This window comes from Podarcis tiliguerta (assembly GCF_965153285.1).
Source record: "Podarcis tiliguerta genome assembly, chromosome: 2".
Classification (NCBI taxonomy): domain Eukaryota; kingdom Metazoa; phylum Chordata; class Lepidosauria; order Squamata; family Lacertidae; genus Podarcis; species Podarcis tiliguerta.
This window is the reverse complement of record NC_139535.1, coordinates 103,618,540-103,643,367: the sequence shown is the minus strand read 5'-3', so window position 1 is coordinate 103,643,367 and position 24,828 is coordinate 103,618,540. Positions and strand designations below refer to the sequence as shown.

Here is a 24,828-nt window from a genome sequence, read left to right as displayed (position 1 = left end):
AACCAACTTTGTTTGGCCAGACAATATTGTCGCAATCTTCCCACAGAGCTCCCAACATGCTCAACCTCAGCTGGGCCTTGCTGTGGAAATAATTCTCTCCTTTTTTCTTCCAAAACTAGAACAGCACTACTAGCTAATTATCACAAAGGGATACTGAAAAGGAATTCTGCAGAACTTGGCAAGGTACCACTGCAGAGCATTAGAAAGATGTTCTTGTAAACAAAAACCTGCAGGCCATATTATATTTCTGCACCTGCTTCTCTGCTGTTCAATTAAAAGTTGATGTGTTTCTTCACTGTCTAAGCCTTGTCCTTTTCTGCCTCGCTCGTGTACTTAGCTGCTGTGAACAGGAAGATTTGATCATTCTTTTATGGGCTTGTGTGGCTGCTAGTACCTCCGTCCCCATCCTTTGCTGTCCAACCTGGATTTATTTTCTGGATGATTTGGAACTATAAAAAGGTAAAAGTAAAGAACCCCTGGACAGTTAAGTCTGGTCAAAGGCAAATACGGCGTGCGGTTCTTATCTTGCTTTCAGGCCGAGGGAGCCGGCGTTTGTCCACAGACAGCTTTCCAGGTCATGTGGCCAGCATGACTAAACCGCTTCTGGCACAATGGAACACCGGGACGGACACCAGAGCGCATGGAAATGCCATTTACCTTCCCACCGCAGCAGTACCTATTTATCTACTTGCACTGCTATGCTTTTGAACTGCTAGGTTGGCAGAAGCTGGGACAGAGCAACGGGAGCTCACCCTATCACGCACTTGTCACTATTGCTCTGTGTGTCAATAGCCGTTTAGTCATGCTGGTCACTGGTGCTGGAGGAGACTCTTGAGAGTCCCATGGACTGCAAGAAGATCAAACCTATCCATTCTTAAGGCAACCAGCCCTGAGTGCTCACTGGAAGGACAGATCCTGAAGCTGAGGCTCCAATACTTTGGCCACACCATGAGAAGAGAAGACTCCCTGGAAAAGACCCTGATGTTGGGAAAGATGGAGGGCACAAGGAGAAGGGGACAACAGAGTACGAGATGGTTGGACAGTGTTGTCGAAGCTACAAGCATGAGTTTGACCAAACTGTGGGAGGCAGTGGAAGACAGGAGTGCCTGGTGTGCTCTGGTCCATGGGGTCATGAAGAGTCAGACACGACTAAACAGCAACATGCTGGTCACATGACCCAGAAACTGTCTGTGGACAAACGCCGGCTCCCTCAGCCTGAAAGCAAGATGAGCGCCGCAACCCCGTAGTCATCTTTGACTGGACTTAACCATCCAGGCGTCCTTTACCTTTGGAGCGATGGGACCATGCTGGCCACAACTGCATGGAATAATAAGCTAAGAACTGCATGGCTTAATAAACCATCCTCTGCATGAGTTTAACACCAGTGTGTACAGCCCATTTGTTCTTCCCTTCACATAAATGGGTAAACTGGGAGTGGGATGCTGAATCTGACCAGTGGGCCATATCTTTATCTTCCCCACACCTTCATGAGCCAAGTTTGACAGGTGAGTGGGATTACAGTGGTACCTCAGGTTAAGTACTTAATTTGTTCCAGAGGTCCGTTCTTAACCTGAAACTGTTCTTAACCTGAAGTACCACTTTAGCTAGTGGGGCCGCCGCACCACCACTGCATGATTTCTGTTCTCATCCTGAAGCAAAGTTCTTAACCTGAGGTACTCTTTCTGGGTTAGCAGAGTCTGTAACCTGAAGCGTATGTAACCTGAAGTGTATGTAACCCAAGGTACCACTGTATAGCAAACTAGTCATTCGCTTGTCTGGATGGAGGATGGAAGTGTGTGAGGGCATGTATAAGCTAGCCTACTTTTACAGAGGTAAAGCTAGCGTTAACAATGGGGAACTTATTTCCAAAGCAACTGCTGGTTTAGAAGAAGGATTTTCCTCAGGACCACAAAAAGAAAGGGTTAAAATAACCATTCCCCCCATCCCTGCTCTGATCCCACTAACTATCAGCTCCCCCAGGTGATGCAATTTGCATTTTTTAAAGCCTACATATTAACTGCAAAGACATATTTAACATCAGCAATGTCCAGGCATATCAGATCCTTGCTTCCCTTTTTTTTTCTTTCTCAGAGTGAAAAGGCAATGGCTATATCTCCTCTGCTTCTATACAAACTCAAGAGATCTCAGCTGTTCAGCCCACAGAAGATCAGATTTGCTTAAATTGATAAAAACCCTTTGAACTGCCCAGTAAATGTATTTCAAAGTGAATAATAAAACATGATATAAGGCTTTTTTCCAGTCATTTGGGGGCATCTCTCGCCCAGAGACCTAGAAGTGGTGGTGTGTGGGTTGTTTCTGTTTTGTAATAATAAAAAAATGAATTATGCAAGATAATGCAGAATTCACTCCAAGAGGCTGCTGTTAAGACCAATAATTTAGGAATATTGTTAAGACTGAATAGGCATCACAGAGGTGACATATCTCATCATAAAAGCCCCAAACTTGATTCAGTCTCTGATTCATAAGCTGGAGGTGAACCAGAGATTAAAGTGACCTGAAAATGAGGAAATAAAAGCCCTAATCAGGCTTTGCCTGAAGAGATGAAGACTTAAAATGTGGAGGACTGAGAGATGCACATGCAAGCCTCTCACATGTTTAGTGCAGAGCTCTAACATTTTAAAGGTCTTGCAGAGCTCCACATTTTAAAGGTCTTGTATATTCAGGCAAATGTCCAACCCCCTCCCAAATGATACTTAATTCCCGTCCCCCTAAAGTGTGACAAAAACCTTTCTGTTTGGGCTGTAACAGATAATTTTGCTGAATTTACAGTTGCTGTTTTATTATGCTTTTATATCGGGATTTGATGTGATGTTTTATGATATTTTATCATTGATCATGATTGGGACTGCATCAAAAAGGAGAACCCCCAGGCAAATTCAGTGCGGGAGGGGTCAGGAAGCATAGGAGTGGAAGAAAAAAAAAGTTTAATAGCTGAGCCAATGGTGCAAGTATTTATTTATCTCCCTGTTCTTCTGCCCTTCATCCCAGGGGTAGCCTGGGACAGCTAACAATACAAATTTCAAACACAGTCATGGGTACAGAAGAAAAGAGAAAGAAGTAGAAAAAGAGATTGAACTTCTGTATCTGATTTATTTATTTATTGTATAATATTTTTTATTAATTTTAATTTATAACAATCCAATAAAAGCCTCATTAATACAATACCAAATTACAATACAATTAAAGAAGCCAATTATTCAATACCAAATTAAACAATTTTGTTTGACTTCCTGTGCTCTGGTTTTTGGGGGTTGCTGTTTTTCTTTTGTCCTGCTCCAAAACTCTTATTTAGCCCAAATGCATCAGTTCCGATATTGATCCTTTATTTTATTTTAACAGCCCAGGCTGTTGAACTTCTGTATTTGAAACTACTTCGTGAAGTACCCAAGAAGTCCAAAACACCTTGGATATTAAACTTTTTATCCTACCCCTTTGATTATGACTATGATACTTTGCACTGTTAGCCGTGGAGATAAAGAAACCATCAGTTGCGCCATTTTGAATTTAAAACACACACACTCTTCCCAAGGTTGTCTTTTCTGATGTTCACCAGCCCTGCAGGATGCATCTCTCCTAAAATTGGCTGCTCTCTCTCTCTCTCTCTCTCTCTCTCTCTCTCTCTCATTCATTCACACACACACACACACACACACACACACAGCAAAACTATATCACCACTTCCCAAACATGCTTCTCTAAGTTAACATAACACAACCGGCACTGATTTGGGGCTGGCGATACTCTAGTTCAACGGTGGTGAACCTCAGGTCCACTGGTCAAATCCTGCCCTCCAGTCTATTCTCCCCTCAGGATTTTCCACCGGCCACACCTCTTTTCCCTAACCATACCCCTCACTGATTCTGGTCCTCAGCACCCTGCTCACATGCTTTGTTTGGCTGGAATATGTTGTTTAACCTGTAGCAATTCTTCTTGCTCTGGGTTGGTGGCAGGGGTGCCATCTTGAATAAAATACTGGGAGAGGCCAGTATAGCCCTGACCCACATAGTTGATCACACAATGTGGTGCACACACAACATTTGAATGGCAATGCCCATTAACTTGGGGGGGGGGCAGCCCCCTCAAATATTTTATTGTGTGGACCAAAGCCCCAAAGCCCCTACGAGTTGGCTCCTATTGTTGGTAAAAAGGTGTTTGTGCACATAGAAACATTTGGAAAGGGTGGAATGTAAGCTTTGTTGTTGTTTAGTCATTTAGTCATGTCCGGCTCTTCGTGACCCCCTGGACCAGAGGACGCCAAGCACTCCTGTCTTCCACTGCCTCCCACAGTTTAGTCAAACTCATGCTGGTCACTTCTATAACACTGTCCAACCATCTCATCCTGTTGTCCCCTTCTCCTTGTGCCCTCCATCTTTCCCAACATCAGGGTCTTTTCCAGGGAGTCTTCTCTTCTCATGAGGTGGCCAAAGTATTGGGCCTCAGCTTCACGATCTGTCCTTCCAGTGAGCATTCAGGGCTGATTTCCTTCAGAATGAATACATTGGATCTTCTTGCAGTCCATGGGACTCTCAAGAGTCTTCTTCAGCACCATAATTCAAAAGCATCAATTCTTCGGCGATCAGCCTTCTTTATGGTCCAGCTCTCACTTCCATACATCACTACTGGGAATGTAAGCTACTGTAAGGTAAAAAGGTAAAGGTTAGGTCCAGTGAAAGGCAACTATGGGGTTGTGGCGCTCATCTCACTGTCAGGCCGAGGCAGCTGGCATTTGTCCATGGACAGCTTTCTGGGTCCTGTGGCCATCAGACTAAACTGCTTCTGGCACAACAGAACACCGTGATTGAAGCCATAGTGCTCAGAAACGCTGTTTCCTTCCCACCGCAGGGGTACCTATTTATCCACTTGCACTGGCATGCTTTCAAACTTCTAGGTTGGCAGGAGCTGGGACAAAGCAATGGGAGCTCACCCCATCATGGGGATTCGAACCGCCGACCTTCTGAGCAGCAAGCCCAAGAGGCTCTGTGGTTTAGACCACAGTGCCACTACTGTACAAAGGTAACAGTTCTGCCTGCCCAAAAAAGCTTTATCATGGAGGAACATCACTCTCAGGTTGAAAAAGGTTCTGCTTCCTTATTTTAAGAGTGTGTGCGTGTTTCTGTGAGCTTATGATTGAAAAAATAAAAGTAAAAATGTGAGAAGAGATGCGAAGATGCACAGTTATGTTGACAGCTTTTGTGTTGTTTATTTTTTTTACAAAAAAATAAATCTCATGTGGATGAACAGAACTTTCAGTGCTGTGAAGCCATGCTGGAAGCTGTGGAGCAGCAAGACCTGGACGCTGTCCAGATTCTCCTCTATCAATACACACCCGAGGAGCTGGATCTCAACACTCCTAACAGCGAGGGGCTAACTGCGCTGGACATCGCCATCCTGACAAATAATGTGCCGATTGCCAAGATTCTTTTGAAGGCTGGGGCAAAGGAGAGTCCTCACTGTAAGTATGGCAGAATGCGTACTGTAGCTGAATTGTACAGAAAAGGGTCAGGCATGAGGACTTGCGTATGACAATTGGCATTACGGAGAGAAAGATGTCCTGTGGCAGGGCCCAAGCATGATGCGCAGAGGGTACAGTCCCTGGAGATTCAGAGCCCTGTGGCCCATGTTTAAACCCCATTAACATGAGCGAAAAAACAGAGGCTAACTTGTAAATCATGCCTTAGGATATTTATGCAAACATGCTTACTTCGAGGTACAGTGGTACCTCAGGTTACGTACGCTTCAGGTTACATACGCTTCAGGTTACAGACTCCGCTAACCCAGAAACCCAGGTTAAGAACTTTGCTTCAGGATGAGAACAGAAATCACGTGGCGACGGCGCGGCGGCATAGGGAGGCCCCATTAGCTAAGGTGGTATCTCAGGTTAAGAACAGTTTCAGGTTAAGTACGGACCTCTGGAACGAATTAAGTACTTAACCCGAAGTACCACTGTATCTATTATCCAGTTACAGGTTATTATTTTTTTTTAAAAAAAACAGCTTGAAAATTGGGCACAAATTCCATTCAGCTCTAGCTGTAACTGGATAATAGATGTGTGTGTGTCATCAGTCAAGCTTGCTTTTCAGAACCTTGCAAATGGAGACCCATGCACCTATTGCTTTTTGAGTAGCTAAATTTGCTCTAATTGCTCCCCACCAAAAAAGGGGCTATATCAGGGGTCAGCAAACTTTTTCAGCAGGGGGCCGGTTCACTGTCCCTCAGACCTTGTGGGGGGCTGGACTTTATGGGGGGGGGGAGAATGAATGCCCCACAAATAACCCAGAGATGCATTTTAAATAAAACCACACATTCTACTCATGTAAAAACACCAGGCAGGCCCCACAAATAATCCAGAGATGCATTTTAAATAAAAGGGCACATTCTACTCATGTAAAAACGCGCTGATTCCCAGACCGTCCGCGGGCCGGATTTAGAAGGCGATTGGGCCAGATTTGGCCCCCGGGCCTTAGGTTGCCTACCTATGGGCTGTATAATATAGTCCCCCAAATGCACTGCGATTTCAATATTTTGAAGGGATTGCACAAAAAGTCTTCTGTGCACAAATGAAAGCCCCCTTTGGATGTGAGCAGCACCTAGCACTCGGTTAGCGCTGCGTGAATGCTAACCAGTGAATTAATTTGTCCAGTTGAAAATTCAGTGGGATGTGGGGCTGTGCCATAAATTGCGACCTTTGAGTTCCTCTGTCCTTTAATAGCACCGAGCCACACGAGATCTTCGAGCAACTGCACAATAAATAAGACAAATAAATAAATCTAGAGCCCTGGGACTGTGCTTTTGGTCTTGCAGGATCCCAATGAAGTTCGCTGAGCCCTGGCTGGGAGAGGGGAAACTGACAGCCAGAGACAAATGAAATCCTTGTATTTTACATGCGTGGTTGTGCTATGTCTGCTTTGCTGGCTGCTACTGAAGGCCCACTCCTGTCCAATATCAGCACTCCGCTAATACACTCAGAGCACTTCACAAGTGGCTTATGAAACTGCCCTTTGTCTTCTTTCATGGGACGGTCTCAGTCCGTTTTTGTTTTTGTTTGCTTGTTTGTTTGCGAGGGGAGAGCGAGCGGCTTGCCAAGCCCATTAATCCATGACACACATTTTGACGCCTTACCTGTGGCTAAAAATACACCGAAGCCTACAGATTTCGCTCGAGACCGTCAATGCCTATATTTAGGTCTTTCCCAGCATGTCCATAATGAAACTGTGTTTTCAGGGGTCCGGGCTGAGCAGACTCTGCCATTAATTTGGAGTTAGTTAAATTAACAGCATTTAGTACTGACCTGTCAATCTCTGAGCTCCAGGAAATTGCACCTTGAGGCTACTAATATTGCCGATTTTTTTTCCACTGGACTGTGCGTGTATGTGAGGGTGCATTACTCCCCCCCCCTTTTTTTTTTTAAAAAAAGCCAGAATTGGTGCACCTTTATTGCTTTGCTATGTCCACAGCACTTACATTATCATTTATCCTGGGCTCTTTTAACCTTCCCAGGAGATTATTTTCATCCCCACCCCCTATCCCCGCTCCCACCCCCACTCCTTGTATAGTATAGCTGCTCAATGAAAAGAGTTGTGCAGTTTTATATTTATTTGTTTATTTTTCTGTCATGGGTTCGTGACTGGAAAAAAAAAAGGGTGACAGGGTTTTGGAGTACGTGATTGACGGCTGAAGCAACATTCATTAGGCATGACAGATCTGCAGGAAAACACAGTCCTGAGTGTTCTAAACAGCAGTCAGGAAAAAAAAGAGAAAAAAAGACTAAACTAATTTTTCATTGACTTCATCGGTAAACAAATGTAGTCTGATGGCATGCGGGGGCAATCATAAATTATATTCATTTCCTGTCATTAATGCAAACATGCCTATGAACACAGAGAATGCGAATCTATAACCACTTCATTTCCATTAAAAAAATAATAATATTGCTCTGCACTTATCGCCATTTTTTTAATTTGGCGTTTCGATCCATCTAGGGGCCACCTGAAGGATAAACCCTGCTTCTTCATAACCATAATTTCAGCAGGTCAGGGAATTGTGCAAAATGATTGGGTCCTGCATATGTGATTGGGAACGTTCAGTTGCCATCCAGCAGTTTGGCACCACCAGGGAGCTGGATTTAATTTCCTTTCTCCCTTCTCCCTGCCCAGCAGCTGATCAGTGATACAGAGGGCCAGACTTACATAAAGGGTTCACTCATAGGGATGCGGGTGGCACTGTGGTCTAAACCACTGAGCCTCTTGGGCTTGCTGATCAGAAGGTCAGTGGTTCGAATCCCCACGACAGGGTGAGCTCCCGTTGCTCTGACCCAGCTCCTGCCAACCTAACAGTTCAAAAGCAAGCCAGTGCAAGTAGATAAATAGGTACTGCAGCGACGGGAAGGTAAACGGCATTTCCGTGCGCTCTGGTTTCCGTCACGATGTCCTGTTGCTCCAGAAGCAGTTTAGTCATGCTGGCCACATGACCCGGAAAGCTGTCTGTGGAAAAATATTGGCTCCCTCAGAATGAAAGCGAGATGAGCGGCGCAACCGCAGAGTCGCCTTTGACTGGACTTAACCATCCAGGGGTCCTTTACATTTTCCTTTAAACAATACACTCAATGTGTAGTTAGCAAGGTTGGGGTGGGTTTTTTATTCTATTATTTAAAACAAATCTTTAATGTTGATGTAATTTTTAGCTGGATTTGTTTGTGGTTTCGTTATGGTACCAATGGTTGTTACAAGGCAACTTGGAAGTTGTTGTGGAAGACAAGATATAATTGTTCTAGATTAATAAATAGCCCTTAAGGTAAAGGAACCCCTGACCATTAGGTCCAGTCGTGACCGACTCTGGGGTTACGGCGCTCATCTTGCTTTATTGGCCGAGGGAGCCGGCGTACAGCTTCTGGGTCATGTGGCCAGCATGACTAAGCCACTTCTGGCAAACCAGAGCAGCGCATGGAAATGCCGTTTACCTTCCCGCCGGAGCGGTACCTATTTATCTACTTGCACTTTGACGTGCTTTCGAACTGCTAGGTTGGCAGGAGCAGGGACTGAGCAACGGGATTCGAACCGCCAACCTTCTGATCGGCAAGTCCTAGGCTCTGTGGTTAGCCCACAGCGCCACCCGTGTTTCTAAATAGCCCTTAGAATCATAGAATTGGAAGGGGCCCAAGGGCCATCTAATCCAACCCGCTGCAATGCAGGAATCTCAGCTAAAGAATCCATGACAGATGGCCACCCAACACCTGCTTAAAAACCTCCAAGGAAAGAGAGCCCACAACCTCTCTTGGGAGTCAGCTCTACTGCCAGGCAGCTCTTACTGTCAAGTTTCCCCCCAAATGTTTAGTCTGAATCTCTTTTCTTGTAACTTGAAGCCATTGCCTTTAGTCCTACCCTCCAGAGCAGGGGAAAACAAGCACACTTCCTCTTCCATGTGACAGCCCTTAAGATATTTGAAGATGGCTCTCATATCTCCTCTCAGTCACCTCTTTTCCAGGCTAAACATACTCATCTCCTTCAAGCACTCTTTGTAAGGCTTAGTGCTTCCTATGTTCTTCCAGTGTGGTATAGTGGTTAAGAGCGGTAGTCTCGTAATCTGGGGAACCGGGTTCGCTTCCCCGCTCCTCCACATGCAGCTGCTGGGTGACCTTGGGCTAGTCACACTTCTTTGAAGTCTCTCAACCCCACTCACCTCACAGAGTGTTTCTTGTGGGGGAGGAAGGGAAAGGAGAATGTTAGCCGCTTTGAGACTCCTTAAGGGGAGTGAAAGGCGGGATATCAAATCCAAACTCCTCCTCCTCCTCCTCCTCCTCTCTCCCAGATGTTGTTGGACTCTATCATCCATCATCCCTAGTTCTCACAGTAAATAATCAGGGATGCTGATGATGCTGATGGAATTTGTATACTGCACTATACCTGCAGGTCTCAGGGCAGTTCACAAGATAAAATCACAAAAAACATAGTAAAAATAAGAACAAGAACAGCTCCCCAACACATTTTTAAAGGGCATTGGATATTAATCAGCCCAAAGCTTGGTTAAAGTAGAATGCTTTTGCCAGACACCTCAAAGTGTACAGTGAAGGAGCCAGGAGAACCTGCAGAACCTGCAGGGAAAGGAGAATGTTAGCCGCTTGGAGACTCCTTCGGGTAGTGAAAAAGTGGGATATCAAATCCAAACCCTTCTCCCTGTGTTCTGTTCTTCAGACTCTCTTGCAGTGTGATAGAGCAGGCTGGTGGGGCTCCCCTTTAGGGTCACAGCAAAAGGATTTTGGCCAGACTAGTCCTGCACACTGATCTTTCTTCCCTGCACTCCACCAGCGTGGTGTGGTGGTTAAGAGCGGTAGTCTCGTAATCTGGTGAACCGGGTTCGTGTCTCCGCTCCTCCACATGCAGCTGCTGGGTGACCTTGGGCCAGTCACACTTCTTTGAAGTCTCTCAGCCTCACTCACCTCACAGAGTGTTTGTTGTGGGGGAGGAAGGGAAAGGAGAATATTAGCCGCTTTGAGACTCCTTCGGGTAGTGATAAAGCGGGGTATCAAATCCAAACTCTTCTCTTCTTCTCTTCTCACCCTAACCCCTGGTCAAGCGGATGAAATTTGCAATTTTGCCATGCCAAAGTCCTAGTGCTAACTTCCACATTTCCCTTCCCCTGATAGTTGTCAGCATGGAAAGCAGGTCGATCCATCTGAGCAACTTAGTTCAAGAGGCTCAGCAACGAGTCAGCGATCTGTCTGCAGAAGTAATGAACGAAGGGCTCAGCACCGACAGCTCCGAGAAGGAGAAGCAGCTGAAATCCTGGGAGTGGAGACACCGACTCTACAAGCGCATGAAATCGGGCTATGAACATTCCAGTAAGAAAAACCAATTATTCATCCTCACGGACGTTCATGCAGAGCAGTGGACCTCAGTCTTAAAACCAGGGGAACTGGTGCAGATAGAACAAGTTGCCTTCAGAAACTTAAAGTAATGTATGTGGTGGGATTCGAGAAGACCTTACCTAGTTGATGAAGATGACAGCGAGCCCCATTTCTCATAGCCTCTGCAACTACATGATGCTTTCTGCTACACAAAACAGAAGGCACCTTTATTTTTAAGAGATGCAGCAATGTTTATTTGAATTTTCATTTACTAGATTAATTAATAGGGACGTGGGTTAAACCACAGAGCCTAGGGCTTGCCGATCAGAAGGTCGGCGGTTCGAATCCCCGCAACGGGGTGAGCTCCCGTTGCTCAGTCCCAGCTCCTGCCAACCTAGCAGTTTGAAAGCACATCAAAGTGCAAGTAGATAAATAGGTACCACTCCGGCGGGAAGGTAAAAGGTGTTTCTGTGCGCTGCTCTGGTTCCCCAGAAGCGGCTTAGTCATGTTGGCCACATGACCCGGAAGCTGTACGCTGGCTCCCTCGGCCAATAAAGCGAGATGAGCGCCGCAACCCCAGAGTCGGTCACGACTAGACCTAATGGTCAGGGGCCCCTTTACCTTTACCTTTAGATTAATTAGTAGGCTAAAAACAGTTTAAAGTATTTGAAATATACTCAGAGTTGAGTGTTGATTTCATGCTCCTTATTTCAGCTCATGGTCAATAGTGAGTGAGTTTTCCCCCAAAGCCTCTGGCTATATATACATTATTTACACAATGGGTCCCGCGTGATTGGCTGATTCAACTCCCCTCCTGGAGTCTGATTGGGATGCTCCTGCAGGCCAATCAGGTTGCTGATTCACTTCCTCCTCAAGCCGGATTGGGCGGCTCCTGCAGACCAATCAAGTTGCTACCTTCTAGGATCCTACCTGCCTATTGTTCTAGGATCCAAGCTCAGTACATCACACTATTTAATTAAACGATTGCCATATTCTTTATGACAGTGATTTCCCTAAAGCCTTTCTCTCAAGATGACAAATCTTTTATAAAAGAATGGAAATGGTTTATTGAATCTTTACAGATAAATTATAAACAGATAAAAACATTGGCAAGATCATTGTAACAACCTGAAGTTTTGCAAGAGTATATATTTAAAGAAGATTAATAAATAAGCAAATTAAGTTGATTTGGATATGCGGAAGATATTAAAAATAAATTTAAGGAACCACAGAAAGAGGGGGGGTTGAAGTCAATTTTGAAATGTCAAAATGAATGTAAAATTAGTGAAATGTATAAAACTAGTGAAATGTATAAACTTGAAAAGTGTATGTGTATGTATGTATATATGTGTGTGTGTGTGTGTGTGTATTTCTGAAACAAACTTGTTTCAGTTACTACAGTTTGATAAAGCTTACACTTCAACCTTATACATTGTATTATTTTATTGTTGTTAGCCACCCTGAGCCCTGCGTTGGCTAAGGAGGGCGGGATATAAATAAAAAATTATTATTATTATTATAGCTAGACGCCAAAATAAGTTCAATTGTGCTTTTGGGAACTTACTCTCTGGCCAAAGTGTAAAAGATGGCCATGCTACTGCTGCAGATAATAATTTTCACAGGGTAGAAAATAAAGCAATGGTTTGAGCTGCCGTATAAATGTGCTTGCTTATTCAGCAATAATTTGATCAAAAATAAATAATAAATAAAGAACAAAATTTAATGCATTATCTGGTTCCTTCTCTGTCCTAGTATTCAGTACTGGACTTCTCTGTCCAGTATCTCAGCAAGCATCTGTGTGTTTCTTATATACATATATCGAGGAAATGTTTGATTTCTGGGGTGCTAGCATTATCCAAAAGAGATGAAGGCAACCAAACAAACAAATAGTGTCCATCAGATCTCATTAGCATAGACTGCCTAGTAGCGTTCAAAGCAACAGCATATGAAAGCTCACCCTTTTTTTGTATGGTTTGGGGCCGTTTCTTTGATGAACACTGTTTGAAAAGTATTTGTTCCGCCTATAACACAATGTTTTCTCTTTGCTCACAGGAGCCCCCGAGGCACCGACCAACGTCTGCCTCATGGTGACAAGCAGCACATCACTCACTGTCACTTTCCAAGAACCTCATAGCATGAACTCAGCAGTGGTGACCAAATATAAAGGTACTGACTTTGGGTTGGTTTCATGGCCTTGCGTTGATGAGACCTGTCTGTTTCAGATGGCCTGTTTACAGCAACCATCTCACAAATCAGGCCAGGTTAACAATATGGTACGGGGTCAAACGTTGAGTTAGATCTTCGAGAGAATTGCCTGAGGACAATAAGGTTTAATTAGGAGGGCTGGTAAAAGGTAAAGGGGACCCCTGACCATTAGGTCCAGTCATGGCCGATTCTGGGGTTGCGGCGCTCATCTCGCTTTATTGGCTGAGGGAGCCGGCGTACAGCTTCCGGGTCATGTGCCCAGCATGACTAAGCCGCTTCTGGCAAACCAGAGCAGCACATGGAAACGCTGTTTACCTTCCCGCCGGAGCGGTACCTATTTATCTACTTGAACTTGCTTTCGAACTGCTAGGTTGCCAGGAGCTGGGACCGAGCAACGGGAGCTCACCCCGTTGGGGGGATTCGAACTGCCGACCTTCTGATCGGCAAGCCCTAGGCTCTCTGGTTTAACCCACAGCACCACCCGCTTTCCTCAGGAGGGCTGGGCAGGTTGCAAATGGGACACTCAGGTCCCTTCCTGTCTTTCCATTCCATGTGACCGAGCACTCATACCTGAAGGACTTTTTATTTTTGAAATTTATTTATTTGGTTTTTCAAATTAAAATTTAACAGTCATATATCAAACATAGATCATAAAAAACATGATTCCAAGGAATCTCCTGGACCTCCATCCTCCCCTTTGTGGGTCCTATTATTAATCATTTCCTCCTGCATCTTTTATGATGATCCAAATCTTTTACATCTCCATTATATCCAAAATCCACTATTCAACTACAAGTGATATTCCAATGCTACTAACGATCTTAACTGTTTACAATGAAGATAAGTTATAAATTTTCCCCATTCTATATTAAGATTTTGCTCTTTCTGATTTATGATTCTTCTGGTCATTTTAGCCATTTCGGCATAGTCCATCAACTTAATCTGTCATTCTTCTCTGGTAGGGACATGACTTCCAAATTTAAGAGGCCAAGAAGTTAATAGGTTTGCTCTTGTCAGTAGCATTGCAAATATGCAGTGAATAATAATAATACAGTGGTACCCCACAAGACAAATGCCTCGGAAGACGAAAAACTAGCAAGACGAAAGGGTTTTTCATTTTCTGAGGTGCTTCGCAAGACGGATTTTCCTAAGGGCTTGCTTCGCTAGACGAAACGGCCCTGCCTCTCGTGTCATGGCGACGGTCACTGCACGCACGCACGCACGCTTCCCCGCTCCTCCGGCTCCCTCCCACCTTCCGGCTGACGGTTAGTGCCTCGCGCCGCTGCCCACCCCCCTCGCGCGCTCCCCTCAGAGAGCCGTTGCCGCCAGCGCCTCTCTCTCCCTGGAGTCGCGCTCCTGAGCCCCGCTGCCCTCCAGCAGCCGCGTCGCACGGTGGCCATAACGCGCGGGTGAGTCTGAGGTACCGGCTGCGGCAGCTGTCCTGCTTCTCCCCGCCCCTTCCCCGCCGTTGTCAGTGTTTAAATGCAGTGGTGCTTCGCAAGACGAGAAAACTCGTACAACGAAAAGACTCGCGGAACGAATTAATTTTGTCTTGCGAGGCACCACTGTAATAATAATAATAATAATAATAATAATTTATTATTTTATCCTGCACATCTAACTGGGTTGCCCAGCCACTCTGGTGTGAGACATCACTGAGGGATGTCTGACATCAGAGGTCAGCTTTTGTGCATAGTGTGATTGCATGAGAACCAGCCCTATCCTGAAGAATGGACTATTTTTATTATGATTATTTTACTATTGGGCTGCCCGTCAGTATGCTTTTTACTATGTTTTAATTTTGTTTTTATCATTGAAGTTTTGTAATGTGTTTCTAATGTTGTACACTGCCCTGAGATATTTTGATGAAGGACGGGATATAAATCAAATTAACAACAAGAACAAGAACACACATTTTAAACTAGCAGCCTGGCTTTAATCATGTTTACTCAAACAAGAGCAAGAAAAGGATATATATTAGCCCCCGAACAAAGGAAACATTTGGAAACAATATAAGGGTTGGGAGAAACAAAGATACACAGAATACTTTGCTATCGCATATTAACATTTATAGAAAAACAACCCATATTAGCGCTTTTTAAAAAATCAAACAAATAAAATCAACACTTTATTTAGTATGGTGGTCTGAGTATGTCATGATCTAGCTATCCAGCTGATTCACAGCCACAGAGTCTAGTCAAAGGAAAGGTACCAGATCTAACCAACCATTAAAATGGTGAATAGTTGATTTTTCTCAACACGTTTGTTCAGATCTAGAAATTAAGAATTTAGAACAATTTCTATCATTTGGGCCAGTCCCAGGAAATTGAAAAAAAACAACCACAACTTTTTAGGGGAGAGAGAAAACAGATTAGCTGACTGTTAAGATCTAGTATGGTACGCGGGTGGCGCTGTGGGTTAAAGCCTCAGTGCCTAGGGCTTGCCGATCGAAAGGTCGGCGGTTCAAATCCCCGCGGCAGGGTGCGCTCCAGCTGTTCGGTCCCAGCCCAGCGCCTGCCAACCTAGCAGTTCGAAAGCACCCCTGGGTGCAAGTAGATAAATAGGGACCGCTTACTAGCAGGAAGGTAAACGGCGTTTCCGTGTGCAGCTCTGGCTCGCCAGAGCAGCGATGTCATGCTGGCCACGTGACCCGGAAGTGTCTTCGGACAGCGCTGGCCCTTGGCCTCTTTGAGTGAGATGGGTGCACAACCCTAGAGTCTGTCAAGACTGGCCCGTACGGGCAGGGGTACCTTTACTTTAAGATCTGGTATCCTCCAAAGGGTGTTCCGATTTCCATCATCCTCAAGCTGCATGGCCAATGAGAAGTTTGCTCAAACATCATCCAGAAGGAGTTAGATGTTTTCAAGCTCAGGTCTACTTTCAGTCTTCCATCCAACAAACCTCAAATTAAAGTTTCTCAGAAGAAGGGAAAAAATGAGGCATGGGTTCAGCATGCTCCAACATGCCAAATAGTCAAGTACTCAGAAGCAACTATTACTTCTTTCAAGTTAAAGTGTTTATGATCACAGTCCCTATGAATCATATTCAATGTCACACTTTATTGCTACAAAAAAAGAAAAGAAAAGTAAGGGTAAGACCAATACCAAAAATAAGCTACTTATGGCTTCCCTTATGAAATTAGGATTTGCTTTCAGATTGGTTAACTTTATTGCTTATAATAAAAGTGCGGCATATGGCTCAGGATGGGGGTGAAAAATTGATTCAGTCCACACTTAAAAGTGAACTTACCTAGTTTGCACATTCTGAAACAATGCACAAACCAAAACACAGCCATCCTTCAGAAGTTGCACTTCTGTGAATTTTGCAATATTGTTTGCCAACCAAGGAATGCATTGTACACACAGAGGAAAAAAACCACACACACGTGAAATGTGCCTAAAAATTCACATATTCGTGAAAATAACAGACAGAAATACATTGTATTAGAGGGAATTGCTTTGCAAAAATTAGACACTATTATATAAAACAACGTTTGGAGAAATTTGCAATGCAGTGCAATTTTCATGCAGCTTTTTTTTTTTAATGCAATCTGATGTGTAAATGTGGAGAACCAAACTGTTGGTTTCCAAAAATATGAGAAACGTAGAGAAACTGAAATTGATAGGTATGTCCCAGTGGCATTGGACCAGCAAAGTGCACCCCTTCCCACAAACCTTGTCTTTTTGCATGGTTTGTGTTATTATTAAAGTATATATCATCTATATGTTTAATAGGTACTGTGCCTTAGGGGTAAGTAATGAGGTCTTTCTGACCCATTTCCCCTTGGTACAGCACACTCCAGTGTTTTGCTTCAGAGGAGGCATGGGATGGATGGCAATACTTAATCCTTCCCTTGCCAGTCGTTTTCCCCCAAAACTTTCTTTCCTCAGCTGTTTTTACCCCGTTGTTGCTCTAGACCTGCATAGCTGTAGAATACCGCAGGAGCGGAAGCAGATGGCAGGAGCAAAATGTGTTATTTTGGTAAGGTTTTAGCTACATTGATGTGTTTGGTCAAAGGCATTATCATATTTGTGGTTTGGGGAGTAAAACAGGGTGGCAGGAGAAGGGTCCCTAACCCACCCCCCAGCCCTGTTTAGGGAAGTTTTTAATATTTGATGTTTGATTCTGTTTTTAATCTGTTGGGAGCCGCCCAGCCGGATGGGCAGGGTATAATTATTATTATTATTATTATTATTATTATCATCATCATCATCATCATCATCATCATTCCTTTTGCTACTTTTCTAGTTCAAAGTGCTCTGCTGGAGGTACTATGTTGCAAAGGGCATCAGGGCTTTGTTATGAAGTGTCAAATAAAGTTTATCCCTTATAAGAGAGCCAGTGTGGTGTAGTGGTTGAGAGCGGTCGTCTCATAATCTGGGGAACTGGGTTCGCGTCTCCGCTCCTCCACATGCAGCTGTTGGGTGACCTTGGGCTTCTCTGAAGTCTATCAGCCCCACTCACCTCACAGAGTGTTTGTTGTGGGGGAGGAAGGGAAAGGAGAATGTTAGCCGCTTTGAGGCTCCTTTGGGTAGTGATATCAAATCCAAACTCTTCTTCTTCTTCTTTCCAAACTGTTTCTTAAACTGTACCTCTTGTCCGGATTTCTCTGTTTATGCATAATGATAGGCATCATATTTTTTCACTGAAAAGTCTTGTGTTTAGGCACAGCCCTAGTGATTAAACTCAGCCTCCCCATACCTCATGCAAACGTGGTACTCAAGACTGAAAACAATGTGATAATTTTAGACGGCCTTGGTTCTGGGATGTGCAGGTAATATTCATTTAGCATTTTTATATACACCCCACCCCATGGAACCCCAACCTATGGAATTGGCCACTATACTGTAGAATTTTGAAAAGCATCAAATGAACTGCAAATTATTTTTGAATGCCACTCTGCTCTACTTAGTCACGTAAGTGGTTTTTCAGAAACCCCAGCTTTCAAGTCTATGAATGTTCCCTTGCTCTTCATTATCAGTTGCCAGTAAAAAGCATACTTCAACAAGTAGGCCTATGTGTCGAAACTGACTTTATTCTTTTCAACTGCAAGATGGGAAGCGGCTCTTTCCTTGACTGTCTGATTGCTTTGTGATTTGTGGTTGTTCTGTGGAGGCCAGCGTTTGGATCCATCATCGCCTGATATGATGTGAAACCTGTTTGGCATCCTGCATTCTCTTGAAGTTGTGTGCAGCTTGCAAAGGATATAGCAATGCTTTTGTTTTCATTGTCTCAGCCAGGAGTGGCAAACCTGTAGATCAACTCCAGTTCCATGAGCCATGTCCAGTAGCTAGCGGTTACAGAAGAGATGGAGAACAACCTCTGGAGGGCCACAGGTTCCCCATCTGTGCTCTAAACCGAAGATCATACATAGGCAAACCAGCCCTACAGATGTTTTAGGACTACAACTCCCATCATCCCTAGCTAACAGGACCACTGCCTATGCCTGCCGTAGATGGATCTGCCTGACATGACTTCAAAAGGGAGATAGTGCTCTTGAGATTGCTACCTTAAACTTAAGGTAAAGGTAAAAAGACCCCTGACCATTAAGTCCAGTCGCAGATGACTCGGGGTTGTGGCACCCACAAGATTCCTCACATGCTATCCATGATAATGATAAGGTAAAGGTAGAGGGACCCCTGACCATTAGGTCCAGTCGTGGCCGACTCTGGGGTTGCGGCTCTCATCTTGCTTTATTGGCTGAGGGAGCCGGCGTACAGCTTCCAGGTCATGTGGCCAGCATGACTAAGCCGCTTCTGGCGAACCAGAACAGCGCACGGAAACGCCGTTTACCTTCCTGCCAGAGTGGTACCTATTTATCTACTTGCACTTTGACGTGCTTTCAAACTGCTAGGTTGGCAGGAGCAGGGACCGAGCAACGGGAGCTCACCCCATGGCGGGGAATCGAACCGCCGACCTTCTGATCGGCAAGCCCTAGGCTCTGTGGTTTAACCCACAGCGCCACCCACGTCCCTCCTCCCTAAAATTACAACAACAATATATTTTAACCCCTAGCCTGATCTTCTAGGTTGTTCAGAAGCAGGGATTTTTTTCAGACGGAATTCACTGAAACTCACTTTCAGTACCTCTCAGGTGGGTGCCATTGCTATTATAAGAGAACAGGAATCTGTTTGTGGTTATTTCTCTTTTTCTAGAAAATAGCACAGCTTAGAAGCATGTGTGAAGAGCCCTAGTTCAAACAGAGAGGGGCCATTTAATGCTTCCATTTCTCATAGTCCGTATTCAAAGCTGCCACCAAAATGTAACCCTAAAGCAAAACAAGCCAATCTGTGTCGATAGATTTCCCAAAGCAAAATTCAGAGTGAATATGAAGGTTCCTCCTCAGGCAAAGCACCTGACACATTCAGAAAGAAACAGAATTTTGAGGGATTCTTTCATCTTCTGTCATTTTGGGTGGTATTATCCAACTGCCTACGTATGGCATTCCGTATAATAGATGGACCACATGGTTCTGCATACCTCAAATCCATAGTTGTCAATGTTTCCCCTTTTTAAAGGGAAATTCCCTTATTCCGAATAGGATTCCTCGCAAGAAAATGGAAAAGTTGACAGCTATGCTCAGATCTGAGGTGCTGGGGAGCAGCTGCCACTCAGGTAGAAAATGTTGGACGAGGTTGGCTCTGTCTCAGGGTAAAACTGCTTCTTGATGTCATTATATAACAGTAAGCCACATTAAAAAGGCCCGAGTCAGTGTTTATGTTTGTTTTAGCCTCCCTGAGCTCTTATCCCTCAGTCTCTGAGGCTTCTGATTTCCATCTTTCACCTCAAAGCCAGTGCTTTTGTCAGGGAAAGTAAGATTTCACAGCTTAAGAGGCCCCATGCTGAGGAGAGAATTTCTTTGATCCCTAAGCACCATCTAGAAGTGTTTTAACAAGAATTTAAAGATTTAGTTAGGGGGGAAAAGAAAATAGTCCTAAGCATAAGTCCTAAATGTAGTTTGTCCAGAATATATATATATATATATATATATATATATATATATAGTGTCACTCCATCCCTCTCTCTGTGCAATATTATAACTCTGGAGAACGTATGATGAAATGTGAAATTGTTTCATAAGTCGCTCATATCTGGGCTACTACTTTGTTGCATATAGCTAGACTTCCACTTGCTGTGACAATTTGCCTGAGGGTGGGAGATGACAGAAGGTCCTTTTTATGGACCACATTTACTGGAAGATAATACGCACAAGGGTTGCCAAGCTGGCCTCTGTGGGCCCATTTACTGAGACAGTATGTGCACAACCAGATGGCAATACGCGTCAGAAGAAAGGCTCACCTGAATTCATGTCAATAATGAAATTTCTCAGGAGAAATTCAGCAGCCTCCTAGAATTAACGTTAGGCTATAAAAGCAGGCTCGTCTTGATTGAATCCCAGATTGAGAGAAGGGTTCAGAAAGTTGCGCTGGCCGTAAGTTTATGGCCACAGAAATTTCACCCAAAGTGAAATCCGAAGTGGATGTGGGTGTTTCTCCTCAGGAAACACATCTGAGAAATCACAAAGGAGGATGAAGAGTTTGGTCAGATGGACAGAAGGTTTCAAGGGATGGCAGCTACCAGATTGCACCTTAAAGAGAAATGGATAGCGAGTTCCTTTCAGGCCAAACACCTGAGGAATTTCAAGGATGGGCAAAAAAGTTTGAAAAGACTAATGAGATTTCTACTGGGGGGTTTGCACACACCTGAACGAGATGCAATTGGCACACTGTTGTTTACAGTTTAGAAGTCTATGAGGTGATGATGGTATTACAGCGTGACCAAAAGAAAATAATGCCTCTATCATCCCATTTCCGAAGTCAATAGGGAGCTTGTCCCCATATGCTTCATAATGAAGAACAGTGGCGTAGCGTGGGGGGTGCAGGGGGGGTGGCCACACAGAGCGCAACAGCTTGGGGGGGTGCGCTTGCACTCGCAGCTCTCTGCCCCTACCTGGCTCACTCACTCTCTCTCACTGCAGTGCTGGCTGTGCAAATCCGATCCGAGCTGCCGGGTCGCCGCCCACTGTGGAGGGGGGGTGCCAGGCATGTGGTGCGGTGCGGAGAGAGAGCGAGGGACTATCTGGGGGAGGGACAGTGCAGCGGGGGGCGCAAATTACTTGCCTTGCCCCGGGTTAGGGGGCGCAAATTACTTGCCTTGCCCCGGGTGCTGACAACCCACGCTACGCCACTGATGAAGAACATTCCACAGCTGAAAATTTACTTTTTACTCCCCAATGTATTGAGAGCCCTTTGTTCATTCTTGCATACAAGGGAGAGTTCTGTTTCTCCCTCTGCCCCCTTATTCAGGCAATGTTATCTCTAAAAGAGAAGTCCCAGCAAAGGAAGAATGGATACAAAAATTTATGGAATATGCAGAAATGGCAAAGCTTACCGGAAGAGTAAGAAATCAAGATAACATCATTTTAAATAAAAGAATGGAAATGGTTTATTGAATATTTACAGATAAATTGTAAACAGGTAAGAACATTGGCAGGATTATTGTAATAATCTGCAGCATGAAGCTGCAGTATATATTTAAAGACGATGAATAAATGAGCAAATTAAGTTAATTTGGATATGCAGAATATATTAAAAATAAACTTAAGGAACCACAGAAAGAGGGGGAAGGAAGTCAAGCTTTGAAATGTCAAAATGATTGTGAAATGTATAAACTTGAGAAGTATAAATATATATATTTTAAAAATGTTATCTCTAAAAGAAGGAGACCCTTTAAAGGCAGGATAAAGTAGTGGAATTTATCTGCAGTATCTGCAGTAGTGACACAGAAATGATAATAATACCCAGCCTGTTGGAAGTACAGTGGTACCTCGCAAGACGAATGCCTCGGAGGACGAAAAACTCGCAAGACGAAAGAGTTTTTCGTTTTCTGAGTTGCTTCGCAAGACGGATTTCCCTATGGGCTTGCTTTGCAAGACGAAACGTCTTGCGCCTTTTTTTAAAAAACCGCCAATGCATTCCTATGGGAAACCGTCAATACACATTGGTGCTTCGCAAGACGAAAAAACTCGTAGAACGAAAAAACTCGCAGAACGAATTAATTTCGTCTTGCGAGGCACCACTGTATTTCACACTGTTTTGAAATTCTTGAACATTATTGGTAAGTACATCCTGGTTCTTGCGTGCATTACTGAAAATGTGTTGCATTTCCATGGGGAATCAGGATTCATCTTTTTTTCCCCTTACAGCTGATGGGTAAGGAAAGCTATTAGCAGGAGAAAAGCAAATATTATCTAAGACTATTGTACAATATTTCACCCCTGCTGCTGCCTTTAAAAATATAATACTACATGACCTGTTTTGCCCAAACATCTATACCTGCATTTTAAATGTTTCTAGGGCATTCAGTTCAGGCAATTTCTGATGTTTGATAACACTGCCCAGTGCATTTAAAAGCTACTCGCAGTGTTTAAGGGCTGAATCTCTGCAAATTTGACAAGGTCCAGGGAACTGCTTTCAGATATATGCCACATTCTGATAGAAGGAAAATAAAATACTGAAGAGGTGGAAGATGGCCATTGAGCCCTTTCGTTATACGCCAGTTTAAAAGAGTGAACATTCAAAATCCTTTATAGGTGGTAGATGATCACCCTTTACACTTGTTTTCTCATCTTTTAAACCAGGATTAGAAGCCAATTTATGCTGGGGTCAATGTAAGCATAGGGACACAGGTGGCGCTGTGGGTTAAACCACAGAGCCTAGGACTTGCCGATCAGAAGGTCGGCAGTTCGAATCCCTGTGACGGGGTGAGCTCCCGTTTCTCGGTCCCTGCTCCTGCCAACCTAGCAGTTCGAAAGCACACCAGTGAAAGTAGATAAATAGGTACCGCTCCGGTGGGAAGGTAAACGGCGTTTCCGTGTGCTGCTCTGGTTCACCAGAAGTGGCTTAGTCATGCTGGCCACATGACCCGGAAGCTGTACGCTGGCTCCCTTGGCCAATAAAGTGAAATGAGCACCACAACCCCAGAGTCGGTCACGACTGGACCTAATGGTCAAGGGTCCCTTTACCTTTACCAATGTAAGCATAAGAGCACTTTGTTTCATGTGAAATTCCACCCAAACATTACTTTGTGTGGGGGGGTTGAGCGAAGATGTCATTTTCAGTTTCTCTCAGTTTCTCATTTTCCCAGTCAAGTCCAGTTCTTCACCATTCCTCATCAGTTTGTGGATATATTTTGTTAAACGTTCTCATGAAAATTCACCAGCGTTTCACTGACCGCAGCAAGATTAGTGATAGCTCACCAATGGACGAACCAGACTGAAATACCCCTGAATATATGGAAGAATAATATCTGGGATACAGCAATGTCTGAGCATTTCATGAGACACGGGAGGCCAATTAAAGTCAGAATGAATAGAGACACCTCCTTTCAAACAGACTTCCTTTTCCTTTAAAACAATTGCTGGACGCTGGAGCATTTCACTCATTGGTTATTTTCTGGCTGTGACTGATGTGCTATTTAAGCCACTGCCGTATCACTTTTGATAGTTTAGGTCCCTTGATATAGGCTCTTTGTCTTTTTTGATGACCTCTACCTCATGATGGGTTTGGATAGGGCTTCCATACATTTGGAATTTCCTGGACGTAGCCAGGATTCGTCCTTCGAAAATGGCATCTGGGTGGAATTTTTGAAAAGCGTCCAAAATGTCCAGGAAAACGCAAACATGCGGGTAGCCCATATCGGAAGTGGGTTTTTTTTGTGTTTTTTTTTGCAATTTCCCTAAGAAATAGGTAAAAAACTTCCGGCGGGGGGGGGGGGAGATGTTGTAAAACAGAGCCCAACAACTTCTGTGTCTGGATTTTCATTCCTTGAAATAAGGCAACCCTAGGTTTGAAATTAAGATCATGGCCACTGGTCCCATCACCTCCTGGCAAATAGAAGGGGAAGAAATGGAGGCAGTGAGAGATTTTACTTTCTTGGGCTCCATGATCACTGCAGATGGTGGCAGCAGTCACGAAATTAAAGACGGCTGCTTCTTGGGAGAAAAGTGCTGACAAACCTAGAAAGCATCTTAAAAAGCAGAGACATCACCTTGCCAACAAAGGTCCGTATTGTTGAAGCTATGGTTTTCCCAGTAGTGATGTATGGAAGTGAGAGCTGGACCATAAAGAAGGCTGATTGCTGAAGAATTGATGCTTTTGAATTATGGTGCTGGAGGAGACTCTTGAGAGTCCCATGGACTGCAAGAAGATCAAACCTATCCATTCTGAAGGAAATCAGCCCTGAGTGCTCACTGGAAGGACAGATCGTGAAGCTGAGGCTCCAATACTTTGGCCACCTCATGAGAAGAGAAGACTCCCTGGAAAAGACCCTGATGTTGGGAAAGATGGAGGGCACAAGGAGAAGGGGACAACAGAGGACGAGATGGTTGGACAGTGTTCTCGAAGCTACCAACATGAGTTTGACCAAACTGCGGGAGGCAGTGGAAGACAGGAGTGCCTGGCGTGTTCTGGTCCATGGGGTCACAAAGAGTTGGACACAACTAAATGACTAAACAACAACAACATCTCTGGTCCATGGGATCACGAAGATTCGGACATGACTAAACGACTCAACAACAACAACAAGGTTTGGAAGACTTTGTGGGATTCCAGAGTCATCTTTTTTCTTCTTCCTCCAAATGCGATATGAAAAACAATTTTAGGGAACCCTCCTCCCTTTCCCCCTTTCCTTCCCAACATCTTGATTTAGAAAGTTGACTAGAACTCACCATAGCTAGCACTGATTCTTGATGATCCTACTAT

General features: G+C 44.3%; 1 protein-coding gene across 2 annotated transcripts in view; it reads left to right on the top strand.

Moving 5' to 3' along the window:
- ANKFN1 (ankyrin repeat and fibronectin type III domain containing 1) overlaps positions 1-24,828 on the top strand; it is a 222,628-nt gene that overhangs the window by 99,432 nt on the left and 98,368 nt on the right. For both annotated transcript variants that reach the window (XM_083427353.1, XM_083427352.1), the window contains exons 5-7: positions 5,263-5,473; positions 10,661-10,855; positions 12,914-13,027. In XM_083427353.1, the coding sequence (XP_083283479.1) occupies positions 5,263-5,473; positions 10,661-10,855; positions 12,914-13,027 (520 nt within the window). The remainder of the gene's footprint in view (positions 1-5,262; positions 5,474-10,660; positions 10,856-12,913; positions 13,028-24,828) is intronic.